A 10,028-nucleotide genomic window follows, 5' to 3' on the forward strand; every position below is an offset into this window, starting at 1 on the left:
AATGAGTGGAAATGAGAAGAAAATAAAAGAAGTTGGTGTTTCCGAGTTTAATTAAATGAGAGAAGTGGAAGGAAGTGGAATGAAATGAGAGAGTCACTTTCCCTCCTAACTTTCCTTCCGATTTGGGAGGATTTGGAAAGAAAGAACAAAATTGTTCATTTTCCTTTCACTTCTTTCAATTCGGAACACAAAAGAAAATTTTATTTTTCTTTTCTTTCTTTTCTTTTCTCTCATGACTTTCTTTTCTCTTCTCTTCTTTTCTTTTGTTAAACTCGGGTACGAAGCGTTAGAGTTGTTTTTATCATGACAATCGTTATGTGTATTGTAAATTTTATGTTGTTTGCTGAAATACCTTTAATATAATTGTTATAATCTTTTAATTATTGGAAAATTTATGATGCGTTTAGTTTCGAAAAAATAAGTTGTTTTCCGAAAAATTTAAGAAAAATAAGAATTTGAAAACGGTTTTAGTTCAACAAATTTTCTAAAATGATCACAGAAAATAAAATATTTTCAAAATTACAAATTTTCTCGTAATTCATATTTTTCTAATTAAAAAAAATCTAAAACATAAACACACGGGTTCACACTTCACACCTCCCCTCCCACCCCAAAAACAGAGATATAGGCAAACACAAAGGGAGTAAAGCGTATATTCTGTTTTTCAGAAAAAGGTTGTTGGAAGTCGTCGTTTTTTTCCGCAGAATACTGAGATGGAAGTCAAACTATATTTCTCTTGGATATTCTGAAATTCTCTTTCATTTGAGAGGATATGGAGTCAACAAGTACTGTAGACGGTGCTGGTGCTCCGTCGTCGGTGGCGGTGGCTGTGGCCGTGAAGGCTGGTGGTAATCCCGGAGGAATTGGCGGCAAAGGCAGTAGAAGAGCTGTACGATGGGCAGTGGATAATCTGTTTCAGAAAGCCGATCGTTTCATCCTAATTCACGTTATTCCGAACCTCACTTCGATCCCTACTCCATGTACTCTCTCTCTTTCTCTCTAACAGATTCGACGAATTTTACTGATCAAATGTTTTTTCCCTATAATTCCGCATAACGCCTTGAGTTTATTAACTTCTTGCTAATTGTGCAAATTTTAGGTTTTGTTGTTGAATTAATTTGCTACAAACTAGGGTTACATGTCGTCAAAACTCTCTGATAAGTTAACACTGATGAAAATATGAGTGATCGTTTAATTGACATATATTATTCGGAAAATGATGTAGTCATTCTAGCATTCCTCTTAAAAAATTACTCAAAAAAGTAAGAGTCCTATGACGATTTCATGAATTGAGGTATCTGCTATGTTCTATATGATTATATATGAATTGGTCTATTTGCACTGATCCCGTAATTTTGGAATGGGTGATCTAAGTTAGGCCTATAGATCGATTAAATTTTCTGATAGTTGTAAGTAAGCGTTGTTATGAACAACCAATATCTCTGTAGAATTTTGAAAAAAAAAAGTTTCATTTTATAGAAAGGTAAAGCAATATTTTAACTCCAATTAAAGTGATTTTTGTTTTTTCTGCAACGTCAAGTGTTATTGTTGGGCATATTCGCATGTATTTGTTTAGAAAAAAGGCAACATTTTGATATTAACATCACTCATCACTCACTTAGTAATAAACTACTTAAAGTTGTATAAAACAGTTGACTTTTACGAATCAAAATTATCTTGATTCTATCAATATTTTACCAAAAGTAGGAATCGTATTCTTATGAAATTGTAATGCTTTACCAATGAAGGGAAGTATTTACTTATCTATCAAATAGCTTATATATATATATCATATGATGAAGAAATTAAACAAAATGTTTGGGTGCCCAAAATAGTGTATTCTCTCTATCTATAATGATAACAATAGACAAACAGGTAACTAGAACAAAATATTACATTCATATTGGAACAAAATGTAGATTAAAACTAACTACAAATCTGGCATTTGAATTGATGAGCAGCAGGAAATCAAATCCCCATTGAGGAACTGGATGCTAATGTAGTAGCCATGTATGTAGAAGACATGAAATCACAGATCGAAGAACTATTTATACCATTCAAGAAGCTATGCAAAGGCAAAAAGGTTCAATATTCTTTTCTCAAAAAGTTTCGATTTTGTCACGATAATCTAGTGGTTTTTACAATAATTGACCTATGATCTTACGTTTTTACAAAGAATTAAACCAATCTTTTTAACATAAACCTGTAATTTCCAGATAGAAACAATGGTGGTGGAAGGGGATAATCCTGCATCAGGGCTTGTAGACTATGCATCCATGTCAGGAATCAATAGTTTGGTTCTTGGCTCTTGCTCATCCAATTGGCTCACCAGGTTTACAGTTTACTAACAATATTTTATTCCACTTTTAATGCCTTTTGTGTATTATATTCCTAAATGCCATATTTGCATTTATGTCAGCCACCTAGTGGGCCACTGTGTATGCTCATGGGGCGGGCCCACATGGGCCAGCTCAGGGATTTGCTAAAAGAATAATTCTTCTTTTGCAAAAATTATATTCTTAAAAGTTTGAACTTCTAACATTCCATTTTAGGAAACTATATGGAGAAGTACCCTTGGATGTTCTAAAACAAGCTCCAAAAACATGTAATATATACATTGTATCTAAACATGGACTCATTTCCAATTCAGGTAACCTCAGTTCACCTAATTAAAAACTCAACCGATTTCATTTCTAATACATTATGAATTACAGACAGCAGTACTTCCAGCCACCAGCTGTCTTGTGGCATGAGTCAACTATGGTGTGGCCTTTGTTCTTCTTCTAATGAATTCAAAATCAAAAGCAATACACTTGAAACATCATCTGTGGCATCAAACCATGAGAAAGCTTCAATAATTTCTAGTACTGATGATAGGGGGAGTTCCCGAATCGCATTTGGTGATGTGATTTTGCAAAATGGAACTTCCGTGTCTTCAACATGTTCAGATAAGGTTTTTGTTGTTACATAAAGACATTACTTTACATTGTTTTTTTAGTTATAATTTAACTGTTTGTGTTCTTATTTTGTAGTCAAACTTGCATGCTGAAGTTGAAAAACTCCGACTCGAGTTAAGACATGCTGTAAACATGTACAATCAGGCTTGTGATGAACTGGTTCACACCCAAAACAAGGTTAGTATTGTAATTTGTAAAGGAATTGGAAAATGATTTCATTTAATGATTACTGTTTGAGGTTGTTACTATATACAGGTTCAAATGCTTTCATTTGATAGCAAAGAAGATGCCAAAAGAATTCATTCTTCAGTACAAAGTGAAGAGAAATTCCGGAAAATTGCAGCCGAAGAGAAAGAAAAACATCTGGAAGCAATTAAAGAAGTTGAAATGGCAAGAAACATGTTAGCAATAGAGGCTTACGAAAGAGAAATAGCCGAAATAAAAGCCATGAAGGAATCCTCCGAGAAACAACAAATTGTCGAAGCATTATTTAACAACAATGACAAACGTTACAGAAGATACACAATCAACGAGATTGAATTCGCAACAGATTCCTTCTCAAAATCAAAAGTTGTAGGTGAAGGAGCTTATGGTAAAGTCTACAAATGTAATATAGACCATACCACTGTAGCCATTAAAGTTCTTTGGTCCGATACATCCGAAAAGAAACGCGAGTTCCTAAAAGAGGTTTTTCTTCAAGAATCTTATATCATATGCTTTGTATTTTGTAAGCAAAACTCATTTCTCACACCATTTTTTTTACGCAGATCGAGGTTCTAAGTCAACTAAGCCATCCACATATACTACAACTTCTTGGAGCATGTCCCGAAAGAGGCTGCTTAATATACGAATACATGGAAAACGGAAGCCTCGAAGACCACATCTCCCAAAAAACCACCAAACACAATCTTCCATGGTCCACGCGTTTTCGTGTACTATTTGAAGTTGCATGTGCGCTAGCGTTTTTACATAGCTCAAAACCCGACCCTATAGTACACCGTGATTTAAAACCGGGAAACATTTTACTTGACGGAAATTTCGTGAGCAAAATTGGTGATGTGGGAATGGCAAAACTTATTACGGATATGGTTCCCGATAATATCACGGAGTATAAAGATTCGATTCTTGCGGGGACCATGTATTATATTGATCCGGAGTATCATAGAACGGGTACGGTTCGACCCAAATCGGATTTATATGCTTTTGGGATTATAATCTTGCAGTTGTTGACTTTGCTTAAACCCAAGGGGATTATTGAGAAAGTTGAGTTGGCTGTTTCTCGTGGGAATTTGGTTGATGTGTTGGATGATTCGATAAGTGATTGGCTGTTAATGGAAGCGGAAGAATTGGCTTTGTTAGGTCTGAAGTGTTGTAGTCCTAGATGTAGGGATAGACCGGATCTTGATACGGAGATACTCCCGGTTTTGAAGAAGCTTTGTGAAGTTGGTGATACGGGTAGGAAGGTCGGGGGAAACAGCAATAATAATGATGTTCCTAGTCATTTCTATTGTCCAATTGTCCAGGTATCATGGTGTTTGTTTGCTTTCTCTCTTACTTGTTGTCAAAGATTTACAAGCCTTTATGTAATATCAATTCGATTATGTTCCTCACTCGAATTTTCTATATCCCATATTTTGGAATTTGCGAGTCCAGGAAGTGATGGATGATCCTCACATTGCTGCTGATGGGTTTACATATGAACATAGAGCTATAAAGATATGGCTTGAAAGACAAAACGAATCACCAGTCACAAAGCGTCGCCTAAAACACAAAACCTTAACTCCCAACCACACATTGCGCTCAGCCATACAAGATTGGAGATTACTTTCAACATCCTCAAACTCAAAGAACTCAGTATGAAATCAAACATTTCTCAACTTTTGATTTAAATTTTATTGCATAATTTGTTATAAAATTCAGTTGTAATTATGATGTGTTTTGTACATACATATTTTCGGAAATATGAATAACCAAATCATCGACTACTTTATATCAATTATTAGATTCATAGAATTCATAAAAATACATATATGTTCTTTTATGGAGATTTCATTAACCTAATATTCACATTAATCTTTGAAGAGAGTATATGATAAAATGTTTGTACTTCATATCTACATATATGATAAAATTGTTCAGGGTGAATCAATTTGTGTGAATTCCAATGCATTGGTATCCGGGTCTCTTGTAAAGATTGCTGGTCTTCCAGATCGGCTAAGAGTGTACGGAATACCTGAGATAAATTCTCCAAGATGTTAACAAATAGCAACATATTTTCATTACTTTGTGTTTTCTATCACAACATTCTACTTCTATTTTGAAAACTCTGCCTATTTGCAATATTCCACTTTCAATTTTTTCTTTTAACACTTAAGAAGAATGGAGATAGAAAAATTACCAGCTTTATCGAGAATAGCTTTTAGTTTTAAGACATCGCGAATGGCAATGCAAGTGTGACGATCTCGTCCCCCATGCTCAGGGCGACCTGTGTAAGGGTCGGGATTTGGAAGTTCCATCAAATGAATCATCTCAGAACCAACCCAAAGCCATGCACCTCTGTATGGAAGCTTATCATGAGGTCTTGCTTCATTTATCTTCAAACCTAATCATATTAATAAATAAAAAAGTTTGGTTTTTCTTTTTTTAACTAGAAAAATAATCCATAGAATTCAACTTGAGCAGAGGAATATAAAAACATAATACCCAAAATGTTCTGGTAAAAATCAAGTGATCGCTCGAGGTTTTCGCATAATATTCCAACATGGTGAAGATTTACAACTCCAAAATCTGCACAGATCCAACTTTTGTAAAAGTGGCCAAGGGGTAAAAGCAATTGCCTAAATTTTTACTATTTGAAAAGGCTTTTCTTTAACATAATAATGTACTGGAAATCTGATGTTGGAAAACTAAAAAGCTTTTAGAAAGATGTGATAGCAAGTTTTTATCAAATAAAGTAAAAATTATGGAATTAAAGACAGAAGGAAAGATTACCATTCTGGTCATCGACAGATTCAGCAGTAACTGCCTCTAAAGACGTTTGAGCTTTTGTCATCACACGATGCCTGAGAGTGTTGCCATTTTCAAAGACTTTTTTGATGATGTTTTTCCTTACTTGTATATTTGAAACCCTTGGGCTAATACAAACATGGCTCACCTAAAAATCAAATAAAACAGCCATAGATCTGATTAAACATGGTTGAGAAAACAGAGCATAAGATCACAAACGACATAATAAGAGTCTATATACATTATACACCCTAAACCCTAATGTTATCATCCACAATCACATCACAAATCTGTGCGATTATCACCAGTCATAAATTAACGATTGCGATCAACAAAAAATCGTTATCAATTCAAATTCTTGGAAGCATGTGATTCGAGGTTTGCAATAACTTAGTTCAGACTTCGAATTGATTTCCTCTAACTTCGTTAGATTTGGAATTGAAATTCCAGATCTCGAAATCATTTGCGTCACGATTAGGCGCATACTCGTATTGCTTGATTTTATTCAAAATCGTGAATTAGTGTTCTGGTTTTGAGAAATCGAGTTACAAAATGTTGATTCTTAGCATTCTATAACAATCACAAAAGCGATAGATAGATGTAAAGACATGTAGAGTCGTAGAAGCACATATATATAATACGCGTACTGTGTGTGTTGAAGAAATTAACCTTGTGAGAAAGAAGAGCTGAAGTTGATGGAAGAAGGATAGCCATGGCGGAGGAGTCACTCATTTGTGAAGTGTGTGTTTGTTCTTTTCAATTCAGTTGATTGAGCACCATTTCTTTGTATCGAGTCAAATATGTCATTTCTTGTAAATTCAAGGGCTGTTTTATGATATTTTGTGATCCGTGGACTCTTATTATTAATGTCGTTCACAAATCAAATCGACTCAAATCGGTGATTTTTCCAGCCCACATATATGATGGTTTTAATAAATATTTATTTTGAGAAATTGCTTTAACAATGGAGCACAATCTTGATTTTTGACGTGAATTTACGAGTTATTGCCGTTCTAAGAAGAACAAAACACACTTAGGTTAAAGGGAAAGGGAGTGGTAACATTTTAGTATGTTACCATATCAATTTTTTTTTATGCCACACCATATTTTTTTGAAACCACATAGGTTGGGAGTGTGTTAGCATTCAAAATAAAAAAATCTTAAGGATTGCTAGTTTGTTAGTTTAATGAGTTTTATTTTAGAAAAACAAATTTAAAAAAAAAAAGTATATACATGGATGAGCCAATAAGAACACAGTATTCATCAATGTTTTGAAAACCGGACCAGAGACCGAACCGGTCGTCTTACTGGTTTGATGGTTCATGTGGTCCAACCGGTCGGATCGGTCTCAAAAACCGGATCACGTCATAATTATATTTAATTATATAAAAAATACAAAAAATGAAAAAAAATTGAAAATTTTCGGTTTTGACCGGTTCAACCGGACCGGTTTTCACCGATTAACATTAATACCGGTTTTTTGGCATTTAAGAACCGGATCCGGGATCGGTTCCCGATCGAACCGGCCGGTCCGACCGGTTTTCAAAACATGGGTATTCATCTTTCTCTCTCTCTTTTCTCCTGTCGTTAAGCCCATAGCGAGCCTTCATTTAGCATTTCCTTGACATTTTGAAGGGGGTGGTGTTTAGCACATTAAGGGCGTGTTTGATAAAAGTAGTTGTTAGCTGGAAGCAGGTAGCGGTTAGCTGGTAACTGGTAGCGGGAAGCTATAGTTTTTATTTGTTATATAAATGTTTGGCAAAAGTAGCTGGAAGCTTTTGAAATATATAAAATTACATAAAAGGACAATTGATTAAATATATATATATATATATATATATATATATATATATATATATATATATATATATATATATATAAGGGTAATTATGGAAATTGATTTCAAAAGCTCCGGAGCGTTTTGTTAAAAGCTACATGAAGTAGCTTTTAGAATCGGAGAGTTTTGTTAAAACTAAAAGCTAAACACTCGTACTGCCAAACGAAGCTTTTTGTTTAAACTAGGGCGTTTTGTCAAAAGCTAAAAGCTAGAAGCTCCCAAACGCTTCTAAAAGCTCCGTGCCAAACACGCCCTAAGCATTTCCTTGGCGAGAGTCTTAGCATGTCCACTCCCTTCAGCCTTATAAAGTTATAAAGCCTTATAAAGTTATAAATTCGCCTAGGTTTCATAAGTTTTTCTTCTTTCCTTGGTCGATTTGATTTAGGTTTCATATGTTTTTTCTTGTTTCCTTTGTTTGATTTGATGTTTTCCTTGATTGAAGCCAAATATATATATATATATATATATATATATATATATATATATATATATATATATATCTTTTTTGACAAAATTACAAAAATAGTTCCTGTGGTATGTATTTTTTGAGGGTTTTAATCAAAACCTCGATTTTTTTGGCTTCGTGATCTTTTTGAGTTAGTTTCATCGTGTTTTTGGTCCCTATGAATAGTGAAATGACTGTAATACCATTGGGTTATTTAGTTTTCATTTCTTTCATTTTTTAAATCTAAATACTTATTTATTTATTTAAATAATTCAAAAAAATAAAAGTCTCACTCTCTCTCTCTCACACACACACACACTCTCTCGTACACACAATAAACAATCACCCTTTTCATCTTATCAATCATCCTTCCCAAAAACTCAAAAGCTTACTGCAAGAATCAATTGTGTGTATGTAACTACATTGGGTTTGATTCCTTAGTCAAGCATTTCGGTGAACACATGGTGTGCACTAGTCAAACCTAACACATAAACACAAACATCTGCAACAAAAAACAAAAATCTTTAAAGCTAAAGTACATACAATAAAAATTCTCACCAGATCTTTAAGAGCAATGCTTCTTCCCGTCTTTTCTCTGGTATTTCTCCGACTCCAGATTAATAGGGTTAATAAAACTACAAGAACTTTGTCAGAGATTTTCCCTTGAATTTTGTTAGAACCATATTCCTCTTCATCTTCTTCCTTAGAAAACTTTTCTACACCTCTTGATCTTTAAAGCTTTTAGAACTATCTCTACATGCATCTCCCTCATCGGAAAAACGATCTACTGCTACATAGTGTGCTCAGATACCTTATCGAAAAAATGTGTTAAGTTCGAATCAAGGGGTGCTCAAACCCAAATTCAATCACCCACCGAAAATCATTTCTATATGGGTGGTCAATAGAGACGCCGATGGACTTTAAACCCAAACTGAATTACCTACCAGACATCGAGCCTTCGGTGGTGGGTTTTTGACAGCGACTTTAGATCCAGATGTGGGCCTTCCTGTCTTGTTCTCACTGTCATGTGTGTTCAGTGTTGAAGTGCCGATAGCGGGGGAGGACGACTGGTTTTTCAACGTGTCTTCTCTCAACTGTTCTAGCTTCATCGACGGCTGTGTGAGCTCGAACACAGGTAGCAACGAAGAGGTGACTGTTGGGGGTGATCAGTGATGTAGGATCAAGTGGGGTGAGGAGGTTATGGCAGCCTCTTGGCCTGTCGATTAGAGAGAGACCTATATTTTAATTTAATAAAACATTAAATTAAATAGAAAAAACATTAAAAATATCAGGAGGACATATTAGTTGTAGCACCTGGTTCCTGGTACGTAAGATATGTCTGAGTATTTTGTATTTTTGGCCATGGACTCGGCGAGTTGGCCATGGACTCGGCGAGGTGTAGAAAACTCTTCTACACCTCTTGATCTTTAAAGCTTTTAGAACTATCTCTACATGCATCTCCCGCGTCGGAAAAACAATCTACTGCTACATAGTGTGCTCAGATACCTTATCGGAAAAATGTGTTAAGTTCGAATCAAGGGGTGCTCAAACCCAAATTCAATCACCCACCTAAAATCATTTCTATATGGGTGGTCAATAGAGACGCCGATGGACTTTAAACCCAAACTGAATTACCTACCAAACATCGAGCCTTCGGTGGTGGGTTTTCGACAGCGACTTTAGATCCTGATGTAGGCCTTCCTGTCTTGTTCTCACTGTCATGTGTGTTCAGTGTTGAAGTGCCGATAGCGGGGGAGGACGACTGGTTTTTCAACGTGTCTTC

The 10,028-nt window shown here is 35.1% G+C and overlaps 2 protein-coding genes across 2 annotated transcripts; one reads left to right on the top strand and one right to left on the bottom strand.

Annotated features, from left to right (window-relative positions):
- Nucleotides 1–652: 652 nt before the first annotated feature.
- Nucleotides 653–4,953, top strand: LOC144998935 (U-box domain-containing protein kinase family protein). Its single transcript, XM_078958667.1, has 9 exons — nt 653–980; nt 1,962–2,083; nt 2,217–2,332; nt 2,553–2,650; nt 2,715–2,953; nt 3,033–3,134; nt 3,213–3,644; nt 3,725–4,480; nt 4,611–4,953. Exons 1-9 carry the CDS (start codon nt 773–775, stop codon nt 4,815–4,817), a joined length of 2,280 nt encoding a protein of 759 aa, XP_078814793.1. The 5' UTR covers nt 653–772; the 3' UTR covers nt 4,818–4,953.
- LOC144998936 (Lactoylglutathione lyase / glyoxalase I family protein) lies at nt 4,925–6,787 on the bottom strand. The gene is made up of 5 exons (XM_078958669.1): nt 6,633–6,787; nt 5,949–6,111; nt 5,661–5,744; nt 5,356–5,559; nt 4,925–5,190 (listed from the first exon to the last, which is right to left on the bottom strand). The coding sequence occupies exons 1-5, from the start codon at nt 6,693–6,695 to the stop codon at nt 5,093–5,095; spliced, it is 612 nt and encodes a 203-aa protein (XP_078814795.1). The 5' UTR covers nt 6,696–6,787; the 3' UTR covers nt 4,925–5,092.
- Between the last annotated feature and the right edge of the window lie 3,241 nt (nt 6,788–10,028).

The sequence above is a fragment of the Lactuca saligna genome, chromosome 5 (genome assembly GCF_052625555.1).
Source record: "Lactuca saligna cultivar CGN05327 chromosome 5, ASM5262555v1, whole genome shotgun sequence".
NCBI classification, from domain to species: domain Eukaryota; kingdom Viridiplantae; phylum Streptophyta; class Magnoliopsida; order Asterales; family Asteraceae; genus Lactuca; species Lactuca saligna.

Bases quoted from the DNA above. Each gene is read 5' to 3' on its own strand.
- LOC144998936 (XM_078958669.1), bottom strand. From the start codon at position 6,695: ATGAGTGACTCCTCCGCCATGGCTATCCTTCTTCCATCAACTTCAGCT. The intron at 5,745-5,948 runs GTAATCTTTCCT...GGATCTGTGCAG, and splicing joins ATCTGTCGATGACCAGAATG to ATTTTGGAGTTGTAAATCTT. The intron at 5,560-5,660 runs GTATTATGTTTT...TAATATGATTAG, and splicing joins TTTTTACCAGAACATTTTGG to GTTTGAAGATAAATGAAGCA.
- LOC144998935 (XM_078958667.1), top strand. From the start codon at position 773: ATGGAGTCAACAAGTACTGTAGACGGTGCTGGTGCTCCGTCGTCGGTG. The intron at 2,084-2,216 runs GTTCAATATTCT...TGTAATTTCCAG, and splicing joins AGCTATGCAAAGGCAAAAAG to ATAGAAACAATGGTGGTGGA. The intron at 2,333-2,552 runs GTTTACAGTTTA...ATTCCATTTTAG, and splicing joins TCATCCAATTGGCTCACCAG to GAAACTATATGGAGAAGTAC.